This window comes from Pagrus major, chromosome 11 (genome assembly GCF_040436345.1).
Source record: "Pagrus major chromosome 11, Pma_NU_1.0".
In the NCBI taxonomy this organism is placed as follows: domain Eukaryota; kingdom Metazoa; phylum Chordata; class Actinopteri; order Spariformes; family Sparidae; genus Pagrus; species Pagrus major.
In genome coordinates this window covers 13,782,570-13,810,222 of record NC_133225.1, presented here as the reverse complement: position 1 = coordinate 13,810,222, position 27,653 = coordinate 13,782,570, and the positions used below count along the sequence as shown (strand labels likewise).

The window sequence follows — 27,653 nt, the reverse complement described above, 5'->3', positions numbered from 1 at the left end:
CCACAACTACCTCAGTGTAAAACTCCACATTCCTGAAAAGGCCTGAAATGTGACCTTTGAACTCTTGATTGTTAATAATTACTCTGACAAAGGTTTCGTCTTCCATCACATCTTTATTTTATATTTCTTCTTGAGTTGCGTCATCAACAGAGCCAGTGAAATTATGCCCAACAGGACAACAAATCATATAATACATGCATTTGCAAACAGCTACACATTCAGTGTCTAGTAAAAGAAGTTATGACGTGATATTTAAAGTTTAAATGATAGACAAACATTGTATATTGTCAAATGTCACCCTAAACACCACATTTCTCTTCTCATATGTTCTTGTGTGTGGGAGCCACTGGTTCAACCATCTGGATCTAGGACCACTCACTAGTAAAGGCTCCAAAAACAGCTTCCAGTTCCTTTTATCTCATGAAATTACACACGGAACAGGGACTATTACTGGTTTGGACCGCTCAGCCTCGGCTCTGGCCATTTCTTCAAACCTGGACTGCACCCTGTCTCTTTCCTCTCTCAGTGCTCTCAAATGCTCTTCCTGCATTCTATTCATCATGATGGTTCTCTCTCTTTCTCTCTCCTCTCTCTCTCTTTCTCTCTCTCTGGCTCCCTCTTCCCTCTCCCTCTTTCTTTCCTCATTCATCTCCAGCTTTATCATCTTCATCTCCTCCTCTCTCTCTTTCCTCTCCCTCTCTCTCTCAGCCTGGAGCTGCTCATTCTTTTTCTTCATCTCTTCTTCATATTTTTTCTGAATTTTTCTCTCCACTTCCTCTTTTTCTTTTCGAATTTTCTCTTCTTTCTCTTTTAGGATTCGTTGTTTCTCCTCTTCGAGTTTCCTCTCTGCCTCTTGGAACATCTCGTTGGTGTAGTGGCTTCCTCCGTTCTTCTGGGTTATATTTCTGATCTTCTGGAGCAGCTCAGTGACCTGAGAGGGATCCTTTGTCTTATTGTTGAAGACATGGTACTGGCTGTTACATCTGGTCACAAGCTCTTGAAGATCTTCGCTGTCATTCACAAAGTCCTCGATAGGACTCTCAAGTAGGTCACCATGAGTGAAGAGAACCATGCTGTATCTGTCTGCTGGTTGGCCAAAGATTTCTTGAATCCTTTGCACTGTCTGCGTTTCCTCAGCAGTGTATCTCCCCACCCTGATGATCACCAGGAACACATGGGGTCCAGGAGAAGAGTCCTGGATGCACTTGCTTAGATCTTTAGATGTTTTATCCTCTTCAAACCTGGTGTCAAACAGGCCCGGGGTGTCAATGACAGCAACCTGTTGCCCATTCACCGTAGCTTTGCCCTTAGAACAGTCTACAGTCAAAGACTTGGCACACATCTTTGATTCAAAGCATTCTCGTCGCAGAATGGTGTTTCCAGTGGCACTCTTCCCAGTTCCAGTCTTCCCCACCATCACTATCCTCAGCTCTGTATTATTTGTTCTGCTTGAGCCTGTGTAGAAGAATGAGGGACATTGAATAAGATGACTGGGTTGTGCATAAATGTACTTCATTTAACCTTTACAATGATGGGAGAGAAGCAGTGGCGAACCATCACTATTAGAGCTGAGACCTACATCCCCTTGATCTCCCTCCAAAAGAACTCGGATTCTTTAAGAACATAAATGCAATTCATTTTAAAATGCTCCAAATCTTTAGCATTTTCATAGCAACCAAGAAATCATCATCGTTAACTTTTGATTTGATTGCAGTATTATAGAGGCATTACAGAAAATATGATGATCAGTGTTTTATCACTGTAAAATAATTGTTCCCTTTTATCATGACTTACCTAAGTTGGTGGCCATGTTTGGGTTAAAGAGTACCGAGTAGATACAGCAGGTGAAATGAAGATGCAGAGTTCAGAGTGTCTGCTCCTGCTGCTGCTTTTATAATGGCCACATGCACCAAACCACACCCACAAATAGCTGCATGACTCACAATGAAAGTGAAACTAAAGGTCTTGTGCTTGTTACAGTGACAGGGTTTTTTTTTAATAGATGGGGGAAACCACATACTGATCCAATGGCCAACCTGTTCAGCACAGTCTGCCTCGTGATGAAAGTGAAACGCATTTTACAACTCGTACCATAGAGCTCTACTTCAACAAATAAATTCGGCTTCATCATTTTCTCAGAGAGACTAAGAGAAACTAAAGTTATCTCAAGGTAGAAAGGTTAATTTATTTATCGTTTTACAACACAGGGATTCACAATAAAATGTCAGTTATAGACTATAGATTAGCTGGAGCTTTGTGCAGCAGTGTCTGCAGTTTTGAAAAAGTGCTGCCATTTCTTGTAAATGGTGATGGAAGGGAGAACGAGGTTTGAGGTGTACAGGTAACACAGGGACCTAGAAATTAAGCAGGCGTGGATACAGAAGTCAGCTAAACAGACAAAGCACTAAAGGTTGATTTATTTGTCATTTCACAAATGCAATAGCATTACAGAATGAAATGCAAGTTGTAGCCTCCTAAATGCTAAACTGTATACCTACACGCTTATACACTAATGGATTATGAACTGTGTCAATTATGAACTCTGACTATGATATTGATGTATTCGCTCTGACATGTAAACGCCCGCAGGCTGGCTCAGACAGATAGTCTCGCAGTTACACCCTATACATACACACTCCGGACATGCACAGATACGATAACAGGAATCGCCCTGACCACAGAAAGTGACAAACAAGGTTGTTTACTAACACCCAGACGCGCTATGAGGAAGTGACCTCGAGGATACAGACATACTACACACTCACGCCGCCATGCTCTACACCAGGGGTGCTCACACTTTTTCAGCATGCGAGCTACTTATAAAATGACCAAGGCAAAATGATCTACCTACTACAAAAATGCAAATTTATTTATAAATATATTGAGGATTTTTTGTACAATGTATGTTGATGTACCTTGCATAACCGCATGAGCCAATATTGCACAACACAATTAACTATGCACATTTTTTGTCATTACCTGAGTTTACTCTGATGACTTGCACTGAATTGAATCAGCCAGGGATGCGTAGTCCGGACAGTAGCTGCTGACAGCCAGCCTCAAGCACACTTCCAAATGATCGTCAGTCATGGTGGAGCGGTACTTGGACTTAATGATCTTCATGTGAGAAAATGCTGACTCACATAAATAAGCTCGCTTTTCGGCGGGAAGTCGGTATCATATTTTCCATGAACAGTCCTAAAATGCCGCTCCACATTTCCCTTCTTTGGTATTGCGATGGTAGACTGGCAGATGAGGCAAACGCACTTCGAAAATGTCATCGTGAAAAAAAACTCCTCCTCCCATTCCGTATGAAAGTGATACGTTTTTGTCTTCTTACTTGGTCCAGCTCCCCCACTCATATTTATACCCTTTCTTGAGTTCAAGAGAATAAAACGAGGGCTTAAAATTGGAGGTAACCAACTCGCTAGCTTGTTAGCTGTGCTGCACTTAGCACCGTTGTTTGCGCATGCATGCGTGGTGACCTATGTGTCACAAAAAATCAGGTGTCATCTGACTGGCTGCCCTGTATATCAATCAAGTGACGGGATGGATGATAGGCTGACGTCTATTTTTTAATGTCATGCGATCTACCCATACTACCTTTGCGATCGACTGGTAGATCGCGATCGACGTAATGAGCACCCCTGCTCTACACACTCTTTAGACACACAGACAGAGAGCCAATCAGAGGACGAATTACGCACTTAACACGCAGACAACACACAGACATTAGGCCAATCAGTGATAGAAACAAGTAGCTCACTGCCGCTGGTAGGCGTAGCTAAAAAGACAGGCATATACACGGAAACCCCTAGACACGAGTCAGATCTGCTGTTGTTACTCTGGTGATTGGGCTGTTGTGTTGTAATAAACAGATCTCCTCGCTCTGCAGACTGAGTAATAAAATTGCTTATACTTTTCTTCGACTCACTGACTGATTCTTTGCTGCATCAACGGACTCGGTGAGGCAGCCTTGAGGCTGCACTCAACAACGCCCAGAAAGTATGTACAGTATGTACAATGTCAGTGTAAAGTGGGAGTCACGTGAGCACGCTGAGGAACATGGCCGCCTAAAACGGAGCTCCCAATTGAACAACCCGAAACCTCGAAATGCGATAGATAGAGTTTACTCTAAAGTGATAAAAGTGTGAGTGAGAACTTTCCTTTGGGCACGGTGCAACAAATCTAAGTGTTAAATGGCAACAGGGCAAAGTCAACGGCCCCCGAGAACGCTGCGGAGTAACGCTAGCATCATGGCGGACATACAGGATGACGACAAACAAGAAGAAGTGGGTGATCCAGGTGGCGACAAACGACACGTGGATACGAACGTCCTGTCGGCTATGCAAAAATCACTCGGAAAAGCTATGGATGAGCTTGGGCATGTTAGTAAGTTAATAATGGTGTTGCAAGCTGATATTGACACAGTTAAAAAAGACAATGCGGGGCTCCGCACGGATGTTGATGGCGTCCTACAGCGTCTGGAGGAAGCTGAAAGTAGGATATCTGATTTAGAAGACGAAAACGTTGGCCTCCGGCACATAGTGGAAGGAAATGTCAAGAAGTGCGCAGGGCTTGAGGCGGCCCAACAGGATGCCAACTATCGGGACAGGCGCCAGAACCTGGTCCTGGTTGGTTTGAAAGAGAAGTTGGAAGAGGGCAAACCGGAGATATGTGTGAGGAACATCATTGTCGAGGCTCTCTGGGCATAACCGTGGATCAAGCGCAGCTACAGAGAGTGCATCGGGTCCCCGGCGGACCGGTGGTGGATGAGAATCGATCACCGCGTCCTATTGTCATCCGCTTCCTGTGCTTCTTGGAGAAGGAGAAAGTGTTCGCTGCCGCGAAACGAAAATATAGGGAAGGTCAGGGAGTTGTGTGGAAAGGATGTAAGCTCTCTTTTTTCCAGGACCTGCCACGGGAGTGGGCAGAGAAGAGGAAAAAGTTTTCGGAGGTGAGGGAAAAGTTGCACTCTCTGGATGTGAGGTTTACTGTGGCACCACCGGCACAAATGCGCTTCACCTGGAAAGGAAAGAGGATGAGATTTGATGATCACCGCAAAGCACTTGCATTTCTGAATAAAGAAGCTGCTGGAGCCTCCAGCACTGGTGACGCAGACGCGCACGATGGAGAAGACCTAGAATAAATGCCAAGAGAATGACGGACTGCCTGCAGGCTGCCTGATGATGGACATAGGATACCTGGTTTTGTTTTTTGCCTGAGACATTTAAAAAAGGGCGTATTATAGTATGAAAGACCAGTATCAATGAAGGAGGAAAAGTTTTTGTTTCATAAGCGCTGCACTGGTCATTGGAGGCAAGTTTCTCCCCTCTTTCTTTTATTTATTCATTTATATCCTATATATGGCCTGAAAAACATATATTTTCTCTCCCTGATGGTACCAGGGGTAAGTAGAACCAGACATGTGGTTTCTGGTAGAGTGATGCTTTACCTATACACCTGGATTTTTGTTTTGATTATTGATATATGAGTAGAATCTCCGATTTAAGTTTTTCTTATTTTATTTGATTTTATTTTAAGTCAATAGGTTCTTAATGTCATATAAGAAACAGAAAATAGGAAATGTACATGTTCTACTTGGGAGGGTTAAACTTGTTTATGATAAATGAGGACGGCACCCTGTTTTATCAAGCGGGGCTGGCAGTGGCAGTCCGATGCCACATGTTGGAAAGCATGGAAAGCACTGATAATAAGGATAGTAGTTTTGAATAACGGGGCGAAGGGTTGGTGGGGGTTCTTTGGGCTGGTCATTACACACGACTCACGGACCAGTTGGGGTAGATCTTTTTTTTATTTTTAATTTTCTATTTCTCTTTGGGAGAGCAAGGGGGTAGGAGTTAAGGTGTTTGCATCTATGGGTTTTAGGTGGATGTTGTTTTTCCCACCCATGGATGTCTTTTTGGTTTGTTTGGTTCTGTGGCAGAGTGCCATGAGTGTCAAATATAGGGCACAACACATGTCTTTGTTCTTTTTTTGTTTGGTAAGGATGGCAGTTGGACAACACCCTAAATGGTCAGTATTAAATGATGTGATTGAATATGTAATGTGTAGGTTTTGGATAACTCAATGTGCTGGAATACAAAGGATCTTAAGATATGGTTAATTTGGTAAGGTTTATTAGCTGGAATATAAATGGATCACATAACCCTGCTAAAAGGAAAAAATGCCTGTCTTATCTTAGGTCTCAACAAGTGGATGTGGCCCTGCTACAGGAGACACATCTGGTGGACACAGAGATAAATAAATTTAAGACAGGGTGGGTAGGACAGGTATATCACAGCTCTTATAATAGTAAGAAATGTGGGGTTGCAATACTTATACATAAAAAACTAAATTTTGTCATGTTGAAACAACATAAGGACAATGAAGGGAGAATAATATGTGTTGAGGCAAAAATAAATGATGTCAAGGTTAATATATGCAATATATATGCCCCAAATAAAGAAGAGCCGGCCTTTTTTCATAATGTTAATAAAATGATGGGGGAAATAGAAGACGGTCACACTATAATTTCTGGTGATTACAACCAGGTACAAGATGGGGTTTTGGATAAAACGGCCTTCACAAATAGTGTGCCGAGTGACAGAAGAGCTATACATTTAATGATGAAAGACCTGGGCCTGGTTGATATTTGGAGGTTAGTACACCCCAGAGATAGAGAATATACATTTTATTCAAATGTACATAAAAGTCACAGTCGCTTAGATTATTTTCTGGTATCCAAAGACTTGGTAGAAGGAACAGTAGACTGTACAATTGGGCCTATTGCACTAACGGACCATGCTACTGTGCAATGGGGGGTCAAATTGGGGTCAGACGTTAGTAAGTCTAATAGATGGAGGATGAATGTATCATTGCTTCAGGATGAAACCTTTGCCAATACATTAGGGGAAGATCTTAGAATGTTTTTTGACATTAATATAGGTTCAACTGAGAGATTAGGTTCAGTGTGGGAGGCCTCTAAGGCGTATGTAAGAGGTAAAATAATAGCTCACTCGAGTAAGAAGAAAAAAGATGGTATAAAACAAATGTTGGGATTAGAATCCCAGTTGAAGGATGCAGAAAAGGAATTGGCGGATAATCATACAGAGGACTGTCTGAGAAAAGTGTGTGAATTAAAATTCCAGTTAAATGAGTTATACAGTAAAAAGGTAGAATATGCTATGTTTAGAATGAAAAGCAACTTCTATGAAAGTGGGGAAAAGGCCAGTAAATTATTGGCTAGACAATTAAAAAAACAAGATGCTAGCTTTATAATACCTGCAATTAAAAACGCAAACGGGGAACTGGTAACAGGTGCAAAGGACATTAATGAAGTGTTCAAAGACTTTTATGTGAAGCTTTATAAATCAGAAGTAGATCCATCAGAAGAACAATTTGAAGCCTTCTTCACTAATATAAATATCCCAAAACTGTCAGAAGGACAAGTTGCACAGATGGAGGGAGTTATTACTGAAGGAGAAGTTAGAGATGCAATATCATCACTAAAAATAGGAAAGTCACCAGGGTTAGATGGGTTGCCAGTTGAATATTATAAGAGATATATTGACATATTGGCACCTATATTAACAAAAGTATATGAAGAGTCATTCGATAGGGGGCGATTACCAGATACATTTAATGAGGCGTTAATTACCTTGATACTAAAGAAAGACAGAGAACCTACAGACCCGGGGAGCTATAGACCCATCAGTTTAATAGATGTCGATGGCAAAATTCTTACTAAAGTGCTTGCCACAAGAATAGAAAGATCCATGCCACATATAGTGCATGCAGACCAAGTGGGGTTTGTTAAAGGGCGCTCCTCATCAGATAATGTTAGGCGGTTATTGCATCTTATGTGGTCAAGCCGTGATGCAGACACACCCACCGCAGCATTTTCATTGGACGCAGAAAAAGCGTATGACAGGGTGGAACTGGCTTACCTTTTTTATACTTTGAGAGTGTTTGGATTTGGAGAGGGTTTCATTAAATGGATAAAGATTATTTACCTGTCCCCTAAGGCATCTGTTTTAACTAATGGTCTGAAATCTCCCTTTTTTGGTCTCACGAGGGGCCAGAAACAGGGGGATCCGTTAAGTCCACTGCTTTTTACCATATTTCTAGAACCATTAGCTATAGCTCTAAGAGCAGATACAGGTATTAAAGGGGTGTGGGGTGGTGGGACAGAACATAAGCTGTTTTTGTACGCAGACGATATTTTGCTACTTATCTCAGACCCAGTTAGTTCTATTCCCATAATCCTTAATAAGATTGAATCATTTTCTCGAATATCCGGATATAAAATTAACTGGCAGAAATCCGAGGTGATGCCTATATCTGGGTTTTTCTCTCAATCGGAGATCTCTAATTTTCAGTTTAGATGGATCCCGGTAGGAATGAAATACCTAGGATTAAAGTTGACAGCTGATTTATCTGATATAATAGAAATGAATCTAATGCCATTACTTCAAAAGATGAAAAATAAGTTGGAAAGATGGAAGATAATTAATCTCACTCTGTGGGGCAAAATTAATACTATTAAGATGGTGATAGCACCACAATTTAATTATATATCAATGATGCTTCCATTAATTATTCCTAGTGGCATATACAAACAATATAATCAAATGGTTAAAGAATATTTGTGGAATGGAAAAAAGCCTAGGATTAATATTAAAAAGTTATGTACTACTAGGGAAAATGGGGGCCTGGCCCTTCCAAATGTAGAGATATATAATTTGGCTTTTGAACTGGCTAAACTGGTGAGGCATTGGGCTAACTATGATTCTCAACCAGATTGGGTAAAGATAGAAATGGCCATGGTGGCTCCCTCAAGACCAATACAGGCTCTTTCTCAGATCAAAGTGGTAGAGGGGGGAAAAAGTCCTATTCTGAAGCACTCTCACTGGGTGTGGTCTGAGGTGCATAGGTTGATGGGGAAATCACAATATAAACAAGGTTATTCGTCCATATGGGATAATCCACGCATCATGATAGGTAAACGATCATTTTGCTGGGATCCTTGGCAGAGGAACGGTATATGTGTGATTGATGATCTGTATAAGGATGCAGTTTTTAAGTCATATCAGGAACTAGTGGATCAATTTCTCCTGGAGGGAAGGGGTGAATTTTGGAAATATTTACAACTAAGGAGCAGTGTGCAGAGTGTGTTCCCACTCAACAGAAATATAGAAGAACCTAACATGTTACAAAAACTTTTTGACTTGCCAAGTACAATGCATAGTGCCTCAATATTTTACAAAAACATAATGGAACTACAAAGTGTGAACACTGAGAATCTTAGATTAATATGGCAAAGAGATTTAGAATGTGAAATAAGTAGGGAGAAATGGCATAATATAGTTTCCAAGGTTGGGTGGGCCACTAGGGATATTAGAAGCAAATTTACCCATTACAAAATCATACATAGATATTACTATACTCCTATGAAGCTCTTTAGAATGGGTTTAGTGGAAGACAAAAGATGTTGGAAGTGTAAAGGAGAAGATGGTACATTTTTGCATGCCTTTTGGGAATGTCCAGTGGTAGTACCTTTCTGGAAAGAAGTATTAAAGAAATTGGGAGAGTGGTTGGGACAAAACCTACCGGAATCACCACTGTTTTGTCTCCTGGGAGATAGTACACTTTTGCCACGAGGAGTCAACAAAGGACAGCATGCGCTAATAACAGCAGGCCTCATTACTGCAGCTAGGCTGATACTGAGGAATTGGAAGAGTACGTGTACACCGGGGCTTGCAAATTGGACTCAACTGATGACAGAGACGGCATCTTTCGAATATCTGATTGCCAGGAAGAACAATGTTAAAGGGAAGTTCCATGTAGTATGGGACTATTTCTTTCGATACATCAAGGACTTGTCACAATGAGCATATGTTGAATCACCTCACAATTGATATAATCACAAACATATAAAGGTACAGAGGGGTGTTGTCCGTGTAGTTTTGTTTTGACTGCCTGTTTGTTTTTTGATCTTTTTCTTTTTTTTTCTTTTTTTTTTATTCTTTTCTTTTTTTTCCTTTTTTATATATACATTTTTTGTCTCTCTATCTGTTTGCTGTTGTCTTTTGTATGTATTTTATTATTTGTTGAAAAATAAATAAATACTTAAATGACAAAAAAAAAAAAAATGTCAGTGTAAAGTTCTGGCCCTCACATCAATGTCAGGGCAGTTTTCATAAACAGACATTCAATATTTGAAACCTTACTAATGTATGGCCTTCAACTATGTCAAAACTAAATTTCATGACTTGATAGCATTAGCAGATTGAAAAGAAAAACAAATTTACTGGCTGGTCAACATCTGTTGTCTTGTCCTGTTGCGAGAACTTGTTGTAGCAACCACGTTGATAATACACCTGTGGTGCTGATGTCTCCATGGTGTTTTAATCAATACAATATAATTCCAATTGGAGGATTAATTTCGATTTCAGAGTAGCAATCTGATATTTGTTTTGCTGAAGTTAGAGGTACTGTAACGTTAATATGAGATTATTGAAGCTAAATAACATTGTTGAAAACGTAAATTGGTTTTAATTTCTAATCTAACAACCAGTTAATATGGACTCAAGGTTGGAGTTCAACTTTCCAAGTTGTAACTTGTATTGAGAAAGGCCTAAAGACTCATAATAATAATAATAAGTTTATTTGTATCAGGGACAATGTACAAAATGACATAAGTCTCGAGATGAGAGAAGATGCTTTGTACCGGATTTAGCTTACTAGCTACTTTCCATCCGTACTCATCTAACACGCTTCAGAGTTGTTATTCTTTCTAGAAACATCTAGAGAATAAAATTGTGGCTGAAGTCATTCAAAGCACTTTCATCCCAAAACAGTGTTTCCCATTCCCAGTCTTCCCTACGAGAATTATGTTCTTTGAGGAAGAATAACAACAAAAATATAAACATACTAAATAAGAATAAATGATTTTGTACAAATAACCATGGGAAAACTTTACTTACTAAATATACTTTATTATAAAGATTGTTACGCTAGGCATGATCCTCAATATGCCAGCAAAAGAGTTAATGAGTCAGCCTTTCTAAGTGCTGTATCTTGTGCAATTGGATGTGTTTATCAGTCTGCTGCTTATCAGCCACACTGATACACCTCAGCTGACCCCTTCCTTTACCGTTTACAAGAAATGGCATCACTTCTTTCAAACTGTGAGAAAGAAGTGCTGAAGGAATTCGAGAATTGAAGGAATTTCATTTCATTTAATCAGTCAGTCAGTCAAAAATAACAGTCTGTATTTCATAACGTGAGCTCTAACTGGCTGCTTTAAGTAAATATCAGGTGATTTGGTAACAAAATGGTAGGACTATTATTTCCTTTGTGGCATGAATTAAAATATATGCACAGTCTTATATATGTGTGTATATATATATATATATATATATATATATATATATATATATATATATATATATATATATATATACATATAGTACAGAGTTTATACTGCAGCTGAAGTGAAGACGCAGAGTTCAGAGCGTCTGCTCCTGCTGCTTCTTTCTGTGGGATTCTTCCCACAGATAGCTTCATGTCTCACAATGAAAGTGAAACTAAAGCTCTTGGTGCGAGTGATGTTGAATTGTAATTTTTGTGAGCTTGTTCAGAGTCATTTATTTGTCTGTAAGACACCTGTATCCTCTCTGCTTATTTTCCAGGCGCTTATTTGTTAAATGCACTCATCAAACATTGCTCTCCCCTCCCTCACCATTGACATAACATGGCAGCAGTTTCCCGTGACTGCAAACACTGCTGCACAAAGTAACGCAAAGTTCCTCCTCCCATTTATAAGAAACGACAGCAGTTCTTTTAAGCTCCACATAATAATGTGCACTGCTTCACCTTTCAAATGAAAATGGAACAGCATGGTTAACATGCGTCCAGGTTTAGATGCATTTGGTTGAATGTTTTCAGGGTTCTCAACAGCTACTATGCAGTTTGATTGAGAGTAATTTAATGTATTTATTTGATGGAATACAAAACACCTGCTCATGTCAGTGATGGGAAGCTCATTTTGTCATTCTTATTCTTATTCCAGGGAGTTTGTGAGAAAAAAGCTACTCTATAAAAAATATATTTCTGACAGTTGTTGGTTAACATTTCCTGATCTACAGTTGTTTAAATTAATTGGATGCTCCAGGGAATCCACAACTACCTCAGTGTAAAACTCCACATTCCTGAAAAGGCCTGACATGTGACCTTTGAACTCTTGATTGTTAATAATTACTAGGGATGTCCCGATCAGGTTTTTTTTACCCTGATCCCGATCTGAGTCATTTAATATTTAGTATCTGCCGATACCGAGTCCCGATCCGATACTTAGCCCTAACTAATATTTTCTTAGATAATACAGCTGCATTAACAAAAAAATCACCTGCATCCAAGCTGTTCTTAATAGCTTTTTTTATTCTGTTGAAACAAAGTAAATACTTTCATATGGCTCTTTGTTATTCTGCATATCCTATTGCAACATTGGTTTTCATTAGTTTTGTTTGTTTGTTTTTAACAAAAACAACAAGTAAACAAAGTCAGTAACTAAACCCTGATCCTCTACCACGGAGATGGGCCGGTTATCCAGAGCGATGAATTCAGTGACCTTCTCTGTAATATTTGTGGCCATGTCGCTGACTCGAGGATATTTCTCTTTCCTTTTGAAAGTATCCACGGGTGTTTGTTGCTTCGGTGCCTTTGCCTGTATTGCTTGAGTGAACTCATGTTTTTGTTTATGTGCCGTATCAAATTTGTAATATTAAATGCTCTTTTGTTACCAGCTCGCGAAACGGTCGTGTTGCAGATGTTACGTGTCGCCGTTGGACCGCTTTCGCTTTCTAATTTGAACTATTTCCACACTGCAGACATTTTATCCACAGGTTCTCCAGACTAACGTTACGAGCACGACTGCATTCTGCCACAAATTGTGCTCCGTTGACGACAGCTGACGTAAAATTATCAGGCTTGGGTCCACGTTCAAAATTGCCAATCCCGATCAGTGAAAAAATGCCCATATCGGCCATCGGCCAGGGACATCCCTAATAATTACTCTGACAAAGGTTTCGTCTTCCATCACATCTTTATTTCATATTTCTTCTTGAGTTGCGTCATCAACAGAGCCAGTGAAATTATGCCCAACAGGACAACAAATCATATAATACGTGCATTTGCAAACAGCTACACATTCAGTGTCTAGTAAAAGAAAGTAACTATTAGTGTGCAGAAACAAAATGCAGTGGTTAAATGACAATCAAAACTAAAAAGTTGGGATTCTTTATATGGAAAACAAGCCTTGAGTTATGATGTGATATTTAAAGTTTAAATGATAGACAAACATTTTATACTGTCAAATGTTACCCTACACACCACATCTATTCTCATATGTTCCTGCGTGTGGAAGCCACTGGTTCAACTATCTGGATCTAGGACCACTCACTAGTAAAGGCTCCAAAAACAGCTTCCAGTTCCTTTTATCTCATAAAATTACACACAGATGGATTATTATTGGTTTGGACTGCTCAGCTTTGGCTCTGGCCATTTCTTCAAACCTGGCCTGTACCCTGTCTCTTTCCTCTCGCAGTGCTCTCATGATCTTCCTTCATTCTTTGCATCATGTTTGCCATCTCCTTTTCTCTCTCCTCTCTCTCTCTTTCTCTCTCTCTGTGTCTCTCTTCCCTCTCCCTCTGTCTTTCCTCATGCATCTCCAGCTTCATCCTCTTCATCTCCTCCTCTCTCTTTCCTCTCCCTCTCTCTCTGTCTTTCCTCATTCATCTCCAGCTTCATCCTCTCCCTCTCCTCCTCTCTCTCTTTCCTCTCCCTCTCTCTCTCAGCCTGGAGCTGCTCATTCATTTTCTTCATGGCTTCTTCATATTTTTCCTGAAGTTTTCTCTCCACTTCCTCCTCTTCTTTTCGAATTTTCTCTTCTTTCTCTTTTAGGATGCGTTGTTTCTCCTCTTCGAGTTTCCTCTCGGCCTCTTGGAACATCTCGTTGGTGTATTGGCTTCCTCCGTTCTTCTGGGTTATATTTCTGATCTTCTGGAGCAGCTCAGTGACCTGAGAGGGATCCTTTGTCTTATTGTTGAAGACATGGTACTGTCCGTTACATCTGGCAACAAGCTCTTGAAGATCTTCACTTTCATTCAAAAAGTCCTCGATAGGGCTGTCTTCAAGTAGGTCACCACCAGTGAAGAGAACCATGCTGTATTTGTCTGCTGCTTGGCCAAAGATTTCTTGAATCTTTTGCACCGTCTGCATTTCCTCAGCAGTGTATCTCCCCAGCCTGATGATCACCAGGAACACATGGGGTCCAGGAGAAGAGTCCTGGATGCACTTGCTTAGATCTATACATGTTTTATCCATACCAAACCTGGTGTCAAACAGGCCCGGGGTGTCAATGACAGCAACCTGTTGCCCATCCACTGTAGCTTTGCCCTTAGTACAGTATACAGTCTTGGCACAGAACTTTGATTCAAAGCATTGTCGTCCCAGAATGGTGTTTCCAGTGGCACTCTTCCCAGTTCCAGTCTTCCCCACCATCACTATCCTCAGCTCTGCATTATTTGTTCTGCTTGATCCTGTGTAGAAGAATGAGGGACATTGAATAAGATCATCAGGTTGTGCATAAATGTACTTCATTTAACCTTTACAATGATGGGAGAGAAGCAGTGGCGAACCATCAGAGCTGAGACCTACATCCCTTTGAATGTACAGCTTTATTTAAACCTCCATAAATATAAATTCATCATGGCTAATTTTCAATAATTAATTTTTTATATCAAATTGTCATGCTTTTTACCTGTCTCTATAATATAAAATAAATCAGACATTATCCTCCACATACCAGCAAAAGAGATCATTAGTCAGCCTTTGTCAGAGCTGGGACTTCAGCTCAGCCAACTTACTAGACTCACCATTTTTGTCCTAGTGTGTAGTTGTTGCATGTTAAGCCCTGTAGAGAGCAGCAAACAACACACAATGATAGCAGAATAGGTCATGTTTTCCTAGAGCTGTATGAGACATACTGATACTTGTATTAAGCAGTAGAGAATTGTAATGTAATCTGTTGATGTACAGTCCATTTGGATAAGTTATATAATTAAGTGTGTTTGATATTAAGAGCTGTAACACAGTGAATCACTTGGAGTTTCTTTGTATTGTTTCTCTCTGTTTCAGTAGTAGAGTTAGCACACACACAGTCACATGCAGCATTTATCTCCAGTATTATTTATTTATATTACCAACACAGCTCTGTGCTGTACTTCAAGATTCAAGTGTGTGAAAATTGTTTTCTGACGAGATTTGGGGTCAAACACAATTTCATTCTCCTTGATATATTCCTTTGCAGATTCTTTGTTACAGTTATACTTTACCTCACCATGATGTAACCTGAACATTATTATTAATTTGTTCTCTGCCAAAACTTGCCTTGAAAAAGGGAACACTATTAAGCTCGCCACAACATCAGTGTCGTCTGCCGTAATCATGGACATGATAAGCAAGCTTCACTGCCTTGTCTACTAGTTACGTTACAAGAAAGGTGGTGCTGGCCTTTGGGAAGGCCTGGGGTGATTATTTTTGGTTCCACCCATGATGAATTGAAATTTGATTGGTTAATTAACCTGTCGCTTTCTAAACAAACACATTCGGTTATGGCCCTCTTTCCCTGTAATAAAGCGCTAACCAATGACTCAGCCAGCTTTAACCTTTTCCTGCCTAGAGACAACAGCAAAAACAATGATTGGATTACTATTTCACCCTTTTATTTGCGAAGCGAATTCAATAAAATTAGAGGCCAAATTAAAAGAGAATAATTATTAAATGAAAGAAATAAAATTTGAATTGCTGACATGTCTGGGCCTTCTCTGAGGGGCCAGGGGGCCCTAAGGGTTGTTCTATGAAGAGAAGAAACATCTGGTAAATCATGCACTTCTCTAGCTTTCTTTGCGTGATCTAATGTGGCTTCAGTGTACTGTTCGGTTCACCATTTACAGGAGGTAGAGCTTAGATCAGGCCCAAAACATCAAGCCCGACCCTACCCGATCCCGTGCACGTTGTGTCCGGGCCCGGCCCGGCCCCGCCCGACACATTAACTGTAATTATGAGCCCGAGCCCGATTTAAACCCGACATTTTTTTAATACGTGGTGTAACTCAGAGTTACTCAATGTATCGCACTAGGTGGCGCCTCCTTTTGTTTAGTGGGTAATGTAACCTGTACGATGAAGAAGAGCAGGTGTACTTCCGCTCCCCTTGTGAAAGGATACTGCCGACAGAGCGAAGACTCATCATTTTATTTTGTAAAGTGTTGGTGCAAGAACCTCGGCCTGTGTTCGTTTGCGTGTATGCCTGTAACATCTAGTGCCGTAGAGACCTGGCATGGTGTGGTCAGTATTATGAATAGAAGTGCCGTGCGGAAACCCCCACATGTTGCCTGCCGTCTCTTGAGCAACAGGAGCTACCCGCAATTAAGTCACCATCACCTTCCCCTTCACCAGCGCGCGTTACAGTGGGCTGTTATAACTGACGTTCTCAACTACAATTGTTGTTGTTTGAACTACAGAAATCTGTTTAGAGTTATCTTAACGAATAATGCAACAAGGACGAAGCATGTTGTAATATTCCATGATGTTCCATGTATGCTTTTATTCTGAAACTCCAGTACCGGAGTAGAATGTAACAAATATATATCTATGGTTACTGTTGCCTAAGGAACAGAAATAAAAAGTAGCAGAGCTACAGACAGCTACAGAGTTGCAGTGAAGGTATCCGGTTTGTCGCACAAGGTAGATTATAAACACATCGTCAGTAGTCTATCACAACACATGTCAACTGCGTTGTGTGTTTATTCAGAACTGAATGGATCGCAAATGAATAAAGTAATGATTAAAAAAAAACAAAACAAAAAAAAAACAACAACCCACAAATGCTTGATCAAGGGCCCGGCCCGGCCCGGCCCGGCCCGGCCCGAGGATAGTGGCGGGAAATATCGACCCGACCCGGCCCGTGGGCCGGTTCGGGTCAAGTCCGGGCTCGGGCTTGGGCAGAGAATCTAAACTCTAACAGGAGTGTTGTAAGACTATTTGCTTCAACATTCATTCAGTGGTTATTTATGCTTCACACCTCAAACTTTGATACAAACTACTCAGCAAAAAAATATTCTTCCAACACCTACAACATCATCCCAGTATATGCCTGTAGAAATCCACCCAAAATAAGCATAGACATTTAAATGGATGATTGCCAGCACTCTTTGTATGCTGCAGCCAGTGGATGCAGAGAGATAGTGTGACATGCAGTAATGTTATTTCTTAAATTTATAGCATAAACAAAACAAGCATATTTCATTTTCTGAGGTCCGCTGGCACGTTTTCTCTGCTGTTAAGAGTTAGCCTACTCTCTTACTAGAAACTGCACGAAAAAACACGAATTGATCTCCTGCTTCAAAACTTGCTAGACTCACTTAAAGGTACCACCTTGTGGAGGAGTCTGTGCTGCACATTCACAAGCATCAATACTGCATTAAGTGCTAAATAATGAACATTGCAGCCTATAAAGCTTATTCCACCACTACATTTAGAATATAATATTTTGTGTGCTTATTAGGAAATGATGAAACAGACAAAACAATTTCAATCTGAGCTGTATTAAATTGATTTACAGACAAAAAAAAAATCTAAGGTCCGTATAAACAATATCAAACATGTTATTTTCACATTAAATTTCTAGGTATTCAATTAAGGTCTTCATAGATTTAACATCCTTTGCGTCCAATATGTGCTGTTGTTTCCATCTGTCACGTTCAACATCAGCCCCAGGTGGACCAGTGTAGGTTAGGTCAAACGTTTGCCTACCCACATTGAGCAGCACCCCAAATAGCACACTGCAGTGAGAGCTTTCCCATCCAGGCTGACACATTTGTTTGAAGATGTCTTAAAATAATAAGGTGCTGTGACATCATCCAACAGAGAAAGGGTTGGATGGCCAAGCTTAATTTAAAAGCACATCCTCCAAATCTCCCTCCAAAAGAACTCTGATTCTTTAAGAACATAAATGCAATTCATTTTAAAATGCTCCAAATCTTCAGCATTTTCATAGTAACCAAGAAATCATCATCGTTAACTTTTGATTTGATTGCAGTATTATAGAGGCATTACAGAAAATATGATGATCAGTTTTTTATCACTGTAAAATAATTGTTCCTTTTTATCATGACTTACCTAAGTTGGTGGCCATGTTTGGGTTAAAGAGTACTGAGTAGATTCAGCAGCTGAAGTGAAGATGCAGAGTTCAGAGTGTCTGCCCCCGCTGCTGCTTTTATAATGGCCCACATGCACCAAACCACACCCACAAATAGCTGCATGACTCACAATGAAAGTGAAACTAAAGGTCTTGTGCTTTTTAATGGATGGGGGAAACCACATACTGATCCAATGGCCAACCTGTTCGGCGCCATCTGTCTCATGATGAAAGTGAAACGCATTTTACATCTCGCACCATAGAGCTCTACTTCAGCAAATAAAATCGGCTTCATCATTTTCTCAGAGAATGAAAAAAAAATAGATTGTGATTGTAGTTCTGATAAATGCACAATTATTATTTTATATTTCATATGTTCCTGTGTGTTGGAGCCACTGGTTCAGCCACCTGAATCTAAGACCACTCACTAGAAAAGGCTCCAAAAACAGCTTCCAATTCCTTTAACTCATGAAATTACACAACTGGGAGAGGGAGGAAAGGGACTTGAATGTACTTCATTCAACCTAAACAATGATGGGAGAGAGGCAGTGGCGAACCATCACTATTAGAGCTGAGACTTCAGCTCAGCCAAAACTTAACAGACACACCATTTTGCTCAGGATAAGCAGCAGGCTGCCAAGTAGCTTGTGACAACAGCAGGTACATCCCCTTGAATGTACAGCTCTATTTAAACCTACCTAAATATAAATTCATCATGGCTATTTTTCAATAATTTATTTTTTATATGTTGAATTCTATACTTGCCTGTCTCTATAGTATAAAAATAAATCAGACATTATCCTCCATATACCAGCAAAAGAGATAATTAGTCAGCCTTTGTCAGTCTGCTGCTTATCAAACTCGGTAGCTGACCTTCTGCATAACAAGGATGTCTGTCTGCCTACTTCAGTCACTAGCCCCATCCCTTCACCATTTACAAGAAATGGCAGGACTTATTTCAAACTGCAGGACACACCTCACTCACTGTTCTCTCTGTGGAATGTAACTGATGTAACTGCACTTATCAAACATTGCTCTCCCCTCCCCCACCATTGACACAAAATGGCAGCGGTTTCCTGTGACTGCAAACACTGCTGCACAAAGCAACGCAAAGTTCCTCCTCCCATTTACAAGAAACGACAGCAGTTCTTTTAAGCTCCACATGATGCTGTGCACTGCTTCACCTTTCAAATGAAAATGGAACAGAATGGTTAAAGTGCGTCCAGGTTTAGATGCATTTGGTTGAATGTTTTCAGGGTTCTCAACAGCTACTATGCAGTTTGATTGAGAGTAATTTAATGTATTTATTTGATGGAATACAAAACACCTGCTCATGTCATTGATGGAAAGCTCATTTTGCAATTCTTATTCTTATACCAGGGAGTTTGTGAGAAAAAAAGCTGCTCTATAAAAAATATATTTTTGACAGTTGTTGGTTAGCAATTCCTGATCTGCAGTTGTTAAAATTAATTGGATGCTCCAGGGAATCCACAACTACCTCAGTGTAATACTCCATATTCCTGAAAAGGCCTGACATGTGACCTTTGAACTCTTGATTGTTAATAATTACTCTGACAAAGGTTTCGTCCTCCATCACATCTTTATTTCATATTTCTTCTTGAGTTGCGTCATCAACAGAGCCAGTGAAATTAATGCTTTGATGGGAAATTATGCCCAACAGGACAACAAATCGTATAATAAATGCATTTGCAAACAGCTACACACTCAGTGTCTGGTAAAAGAAAGTAACTATTAGTGTGCAGAAACAAAATGCAGTGGTTAAATGACAATCAAAACTGAAAAGGTGGGATTCATTCCTTTGTCAGTGTGCTGCTTATCAAACTCGGTAGCTGATATTCTGCATAACAAGGATGCCTGTCTGCCCACTTCAGTCACTAGCCCCATCCCTTCACCATTTACAAGAAATGGCAGCACTTGTTTCAAACTGCAGGACACACCTCACTCACTGTTCTCTCTGTGGAATGTAACTGATCTGGTTTGTGGTACTTTAATTAGAACATACTGTAACAGTGTTGTGTCTACACTGCCAAGTCCCTGTAGGGACATTACAGGGAGTTTGTGAGAAACAAACTGTACTTGTAAAAACTGTATTGGACAGTTGTTAGTTTAGCATTTTCTTGATCTACAGCCATTGAAATTAATTGGATACTTCAAGGTGTCCACAACTGGTTCAGTATAAGACTTTCCTGAGAAAGTATTGACATGTGACCTTTGAACTTGTTAATAAGTACTCTGACAAAAGTTTAGTCTTATACCACATCTTTATTTCATATTTGTTCTTGAGTTGCGTCATCAACATAGCCAGTGAAATTAAAAATCTTTGACATAGCCCAATCAAGTGCACACAATGCCAGTAAAAGTAGTTTGATTACATTTGGAGGGAGAGAGACTGTACCATACTTTATCACTTGCTAGTCAACACTTCCCCATCAAAGACATTTTTTTAGGTACTTCCACAAAGAAAACTTTCCAGTTTGTTGTAAAAAGGACATGTTAATGTTATGCCAGAGGATAATTCCCTTTTCTTACTTTCTCGCTTGTGGTAAAGTAGCCCATAGTCTATTATCACATCTTTATTTCACATTTGTTTTTGAGTTGCATCATCGTCATAACCCATGAAATAAATTCTTTGATGAGAAGTTGTGACCAACAGATAAACAGAAATAATGTAAGTATTTGCAAACAGTTACACAATCAGTGAGTAAGTAAAATAAAATAACTATTAGTCTGCAGAAAACAAAATGCAGTGTTTAAATGACGAACACAATATAATACAATTCATTCACTGGGAAACAAACCTGGAGTTCTGATCTGAAAAATATAAATCATATATAAACATTTTATACTGTCTAATGTTTCCCTTCACACCACATTTCTCTACATTCAGTATTCAAAACATACTGTGGAAAGAACACAAGATGGCAATGTGAGCCTATGATGTGTAAGGGACGAGGTGTCCATTATGAGTAATTAATGGACGACGTGGAGGTCTGAACCAATGGATTTTGCGGAGGCTCCTGATGATTTACACCTCGAAGGGCATTATCCCGCTTATATCATGGTCACTTGACAAAGAAAAAAAACATTTAAGAAAATTTGTGTGTATTTTCATGTGTTTTGTGATCAAAATATAAAGTTTTTCACAAGCAGTGAGTCTGTTTCCCTGGCAGCACCTGAGTTTGACTTTGTTGCGCTTCCCAAATCAATAAAATGTGCAGTAACAAATGACTGGCCGGCTGCAGCCTAAAATAGTGAGTTGAATTGTAAATTGTACTTCATTCAACTTAAACAATGATGGGAGAGAAGCAGTGGCGAACCATCACTATTAGAGCTGAGACTTCAGCTCAGCCAAAACTTAACAGACACACCATTTTGCTCTGGATAAGCAGCAGGCTGCCAGGTAGCTTGTGACAACAGCAGGTACATCCCCTTGAATGTACAGCTCTATTTAAACCTTCCTAAATATAAATTCATCATGGCTATTTTTCAATAATTTATTTTTTATATGTTGAATTCTATACTTGCCTGTCTCTATAGTATAAAAATAAATCCGACATTATCCTCCATATACCAGCAAAAGAGATAATTAGTCAGCCTTTGTCAGTCTGCAGTTTATTAAACTCGGTAGCTGATATTCTGCATAACAAGGATGCCTGTCTGCCTACTTCAGTCACTAGCCCCATCCCTTCACCATTTACAAGAAATGGCAGCACTTGTTTCAAACTGCAGGACACACCTCACTCACTGTTCTCTCTGTGGAATGTAACTGATCTGGTTTGTGGTACTTTAATTAGAACATACTGTAACAGTGTTGTGTCTACACTGCCAAGTCCCTGTAGGGACATTACAGGGAGTTTGTGAGAAACAAACTGTACTTGTAAAAACTGTATTGGACAGTTGTTAGTTTAGCATTTTCTTGATCTACAGCCATTGAAATTAATTGGATACTTCAAGGTGTCCACAACTGGTTCAGTATAAGACTTTCCTGAGAAAGTATTGACATGTGACCTTTGAACTTGTTAATAAGTACTCTGACAAAAGTTTAGTCTTATACCACATCTTTATTTCATATTTGTTCTTGAGTTGCGTCATCAACATAGCCAGTGAAATTAAAAATCTTTGACATAGCCCAATCAACTGCACACAATGCCAGTAAAAGTAGTTTGATTACATTTGGAGGGAGAGAGACTGTACCATACTTTATCACTTGCTAGTCAACACTTCCCCATCAAAGACATTTTTTTAGGTACTTCCACAAAGAAAACTTTCCAGTTTGTTGTAAAAAGGACATGTTAATGTTATGCCAGAGGATAATTCCCTTTTCTCACTTTCTCGCTTGTGGTAAAGTAGCCCATAGTCTATTATCACATCTTTATTTCACATTTGTTCTTGAGTTGCATCATCGTCATAACCCATGAAATAAATTCTTTGATGAGAAGTTGTGACCAACAGATAAACAGAAATAATGTAAGTATTTGCAAACAGTTACACAATCAGTGAATGAGTAAAATAAAATAACTATTAGTCTGCAGAAAACAAAATGCAGTGTTTAAATGACGAACACAATATAATACAATTCATTCACTGGGAAACAAACCTGGAGTTCTGATCTGAAAAATATAAATCATATATAAACATTTTATACTGTCTAATGTTTCCCTTCACACCACATTTCTCTTCATTCAGTATTCAAAACATTCTGTGGAAAGAACACAAGATGGCAATGTGAGCCTATGATGTGTAAGGGACGAGGTGTCCATTATGAGGAATTAATGGACGACGTGGAGGTCTGAACCAATGGATTTTGTGGAGGCTCCTGATGATGGACACCTCGAAGGGCATTATCCCGCTTATATCATGGTCACTTGACAAAGAAAAAAAACATTTAAGAAAATATGTGTGTATTTTCATGTGTTTTGTGATCAAAATATAAAGTTTTTCACAAGCAGTGAGTCTGTTTCCCTGGCAGCACCTGAGTTTGACTTTGTCGCGCTTCCCAAATCAATAAAATGTGCAGTAACAAATGACTGGCCGGCTGCAGCCTAAAATAGTGAGTTGAATAACAAATAGTATGTGGGAGGATCGCTTGATACAGTAAGCTCAGAGGGACAGTGTAGCAAGGCTGAAGTGGGGAGTAAATGCACATAGTTTAATCAGCTTTTTCAAATCAAACAGAGTTTGCTCACCTGCGTTACCCATTACTTATTACGGACAGTTCAGCCAGCGGACACTTAGGTTACCCACTTTTTAATTTACGACAGCCCTAAGTGTAAGCTCCTTGTTGCAGCTTGTGTGTTTATAGCACCACCCGGTGGTACACTGAAGGACTACAAGATATTCAGATTTTTTTAAATTTTATTTATTTCAAGCGTTGAGATGTCTGCAGCCAGCTGATGCCAGTGCCACTCATTTTAGATACAGGCTATAGTGCATTGATTTAGACCAGTAATCAGGCAGTTTCACTGGAAGTCTCACTATATCCAAAGTTGATAATACCACACCATGGGATAATAGTGACTAACCTGCATTATATAGCTTAACTTCAACAAATAAAAGTAGCTTAATCACTCGGATAATTCAAAATGAAAAAAAAAGTAGATCGTGATTGTAGTTCTGTCTTTGATTTTGTATATATATATTTTATATGTTCCTCTGTGTGGCAGCTTCTGGGCGTTCCTTTGTGTTTCACCACCTGGACTGGGGACCGCTCACTTAAAAAGGCTTAAAAATCCGCTTACAATTCCTTTGACAACTTTAATCACAGGATCAAATATATTTCTGTCCTCAGCTTCGGTTCTGGCCTCTCTCTCAAACCTGGACTGCACCCTGTCTCTTTCCTCTCTCAGTTTTCTCTCATGCTCTTCCTGCATTCTATTCATCATGATGGTTCTCTCTCTTTCTCTCTCCTCTCTCTCTCTTTCTCTCTCTCTGTATCTCTCTTCCTTCTCCCTCTTTCTTTCCTCATTCATCTCCAGCTTCATCCTCTTCATCTCCTCCTCTCTCTCTTTCCTCTCCCTCTCTCTCTCAGCCTGGAGCTGCTCATTCTTTTTCTTCATCTCTTCTTCATATTTTTTCTGAAGTTTTCTCTCCATTTCCTCTTTTTCTTTTCGTATTTTCTCTTCTTTCTCTTTTAGGATGCGTTGTTTCTCTTCTTCGAGTTTCCTCTCGGCCTCTTGGAACATCTCGTTGGTGTAGTGGCTTCCTCCGTTCTTCTGGGTTATATTTCTGATCTTCTGGAGCAGCTCAGTGACCTGAGAGGGATCCTTTTTCTTATTGTTGAAGACATGGTACTGGCCGTTACATCTGGCCACAAGCTGTTTAAGATCTTCGCTTTCATTCAAGAAGTCCTCGATAGGGCTGTCTTCAAGTAGGTCGCCACCAGTGAAGAGAACCATGCTGTATTTGTCTGCTGCTTGGCCAAAGATTTCTTGAATCTTTTGCACCGTTTGCATTTCCTCAGCAGTGTATCTCCCCAGCCTGATGATCACCAGGAACACATGGGGTCCAGGAGAAGCGTAAGAGATGCACTGGCCTAGATCTTTAGCTGTTTTATCCTCTTCAAACCTGGTGTCAAACAGGCCCGGGGTGTCAATGACAGCAACCTGTTGCCCACCCACCGTAGCTTTGCCCTTAGTACAGTCTACAGTCATAGACTTGGCACAGAACTTTGATTCAAAGCATTGTCGTCCCAGAATGGTGTTTCCAGTGGCACTCTTCCCGGTTCCAGTCTTCCCCACCATCACTATCCTCAGCTCTGCATTATTTGTTCTGCTTGATCCTGTGTAGAAGAATGAGGGACATTGATTAAGATCATCAGGTCGTGCATACATTGTACATCATTCAACTGAAACAACGATGAGGGAGAAGACAAACCATTTAAAATGAATTAATTCAGTCATGACTTTCGTTCCATGATCCAATGTGGCTTCAGTATACTGTTCAGTTAGCCACTTAAAGGAAAGGTCAGCAGTTGTTTTCAGCAGCCCTCTCTGTCTGCTGAAAGTTAAACTGAAAGGTGGAAACCTGTCCACACCAAGTAACCCTCACTACAGTGTGCAATTCAGGAAGTTACTCAGTATTGTAAGGATCAAACATTGGATTTATCTACATGGAGCAACTCTATTTGGTCCATTTGAGGTTTACATCTCAAATTTTGACACAAGTTATATTTGTCTGCTGCCAAAAATCATTCTTCAAATATCGACAACATAATCCCAGCATATGTCTGAATGAATGAGGAAGAAAATAATCGAGCATAGACATACAGTAAGAGGCATGATAATTTATAAGATAGAAAATACATTTTATCATTACAGCAGTACATTATTGTTACAGAAAATTAGATTCAGCCATGATCACTGTACAATAATTGGAATTTAAAACATGGATGCAGCATCATGACTTACCTAAGTTGGTGGCCATGTTTGGGTTAAAGAGTACCGAGTAGATACAGCAGCTGAAGTGAAGATGCAGAGTTCAGAGTGTCTGCCCCTGCTGCTGCTTTTATAATGGCCAAATGCACCAAACCAAACCGACAAATAGCTGCATGACTCACAGTGAAAGTGAAACTAAAGGTCTTGTGCTTGTTACAGTGACAGGGTTTTTTTTAATAGATGGGGGAAACCCACATACTGATCCAATGGCCAACCTGTTCAGCACCATCTGCCTCGTGATGAAAGTGAAACGCATTTTACAACTCGCATCATAGAGCTCTACTTCAACAAATAAAATCGGCTTCATCATTTTTCCAGAGAATGAAAAAAAAATAGATTGCGATTGTAGTTCTGATAAATTTACAATTAATATTTTACATGTCATACGTTCCTATGTGTGGGAGCCACTGGTTCAACCACCTGGATCTAAGACCACTCACTAGAAATGGCTCCAAAAACAGCTTCCAATTCCTTTAACTCATGAAATTACACAACCGGGAGAGGGAGGAAAGGGACTTGAATGTACTTCATTCAACTTAAACAATGATGGGAGAGAAGCAGTGGTGAACCATCACTATTAGAGCTGAAACTTCAGCTCAGCCAAAACTTAACAGACACACCATTTTCGCTCAGGATAAGCAGCAGGCTGCCAGGTAGCTTGTGACAACAGCAGGTACATCCCCTTGAATGTACAGCTCTATTTAAACCTACCTAAATATAAATTCATCATGGCTATTTTTCAATAATTTATTTTTTATATGTTGAATTCTATACTTGCCTGTCTCTATAGTATAAAAATAAATCAGACATTATCCTCCATATATCAGCAAAAGAGATGATTAGTCAGCCTTTGTCAGTCTGCTGCTTATCAAACTCGGTAGCTGACCTTCTGCATAACAAGGATGCCTGTCTGCCCACTTCAGTCACTAGCCCCATCCCTTCACCATTTACAAGAAATGGCAGGACTTATTTCAAACTGCAGGACACACCTCACTCACTGTTCTCTCTGTGGAATGAAACTGAAACTACATTGGTTTGTGGTACTTTAATTAGAACATACTGTAACAGTGTTGTGTCTACACTGCCAAGTCCCTGTAGGGACATTACAGGGAGTTTGTGAGAAACAAACTGTACTTGTAAAAACTGTATTGGACAGTTGTTGGTTTAGCATTTTCTTGATCTACTGCCATTGACATTAATTGGATACTTCAAGGTGTCCACAACTGGTTCAGTATAAGACTTTCCTGAGAAAGTATTGACATGTGACCTTTGAACTTGTTAATAAGTACTCTGACAAAGGTTTAGTCTTATACCACATCTTTATTTCATATTTGTTCTTGAGTTGCGTCATCAACATAGCCAGTGAAATTAAAAATCTTTGACATAGCCCAATCAACTGCACACAATGCCAGTAAAAGTAGTTTGATATAAGCATAGACATAAAAGGTATGATCATTAAAAAGGTATAAAATAAGCAACAGGTTTAAATTTATAGCGTAAACAAACAAGCATATTTCATTTTCTAAGGTCCGCTGACACATTTTCTCTGCTGTTAAGAGTTACTCTCTTACTAGAAACTGCAGTGAATAATCACTAAACAGGAATTGCTCTCCTGCTTCAAAACTTGCTAGACTCACTTAAAGGTACCACCTGGTGGAGGAGTCTGTGCTGCACATTCACAAGCATCAATACTGTACTAAGTGCTAAATAATGAACATTGCAGCCTATAAAGCTTATTCCAACACTACATTTAGAATATGATATTTTGTGTGCTTATTAGGTAATGATGAAACAAACAAAACAATTTCAATCTGAGCTGTATTAAATTGATTTACAGACAAAAAAAAAATCTAAGGTCCTTAAACAATATCAAACATGTAATTTTCACATAAAACTTCTCCGTATTTAATTAAGGTCTTCATAGATTTAACATCCTT

At 39.7% G+C, this 27,653-nt stretch overlaps 2 protein-coding genes across 2 annotated transcripts in view; one reads left to right on the top strand and one right to left on the bottom strand.

The window, feature by feature from the left end:
- faah (fatty acid amide hydrolase) overlaps positions 1 to 27,653 on the top strand; it is a 92,604-nt gene that overhangs the window by 55,006 nt on the left and 9,945 nt on the right. The gene's annotated exons all lie outside the window — the stretch shown is intronic.
- LOC141004686 (GTPase IMAP family member 8-like) lies at positions 136 to 25,731 on the bottom strand. Its single transcript, XM_073476343.1, has 9 exons — positions 25,690 to 25,731; positions 24,423 to 25,061; positions 13,729 to 14,579; positions 4,916 to 5,025; positions 3,767 to 3,784; positions 3,604 to 3,661; positions 2,990 to 3,117; positions 1,795 to 1,850; positions 136 to 1,455 (listed from the first exon to the last, which is right to left on the bottom strand). Exons 1-9 carry the CDS (start codon positions 25,703 to 25,705, stop codon positions 419 to 421), a joined length of 2,913 nt encoding a protein of 970 aa, XP_073332444.1. The 5' UTR covers positions 25,706 to 25,731; the 3' UTR covers positions 136 to 418.

What these genes read in the sequence shown, in the direction of transcription:
- LOC141004686 (XM_073476343.1), bottom strand. An exon ending in AAGAGGATGAAGCTGGAGAT is followed by an intron (nt 5,026 to 13,728) that starts GCATGAGGAAAG and finishes TTTCCTTTCCAG; the next exon opens with GTGAAGCGCATTTGTGCCGG. An exon ending in AAACATGGCCACCAACTTAG is followed by an intron (nt 1,456 to 1,794) that starts GTAAGTCATGAT and finishes TCTTCTACACAG; the next exon opens with GCTCAAGCAGAACAAATAAT.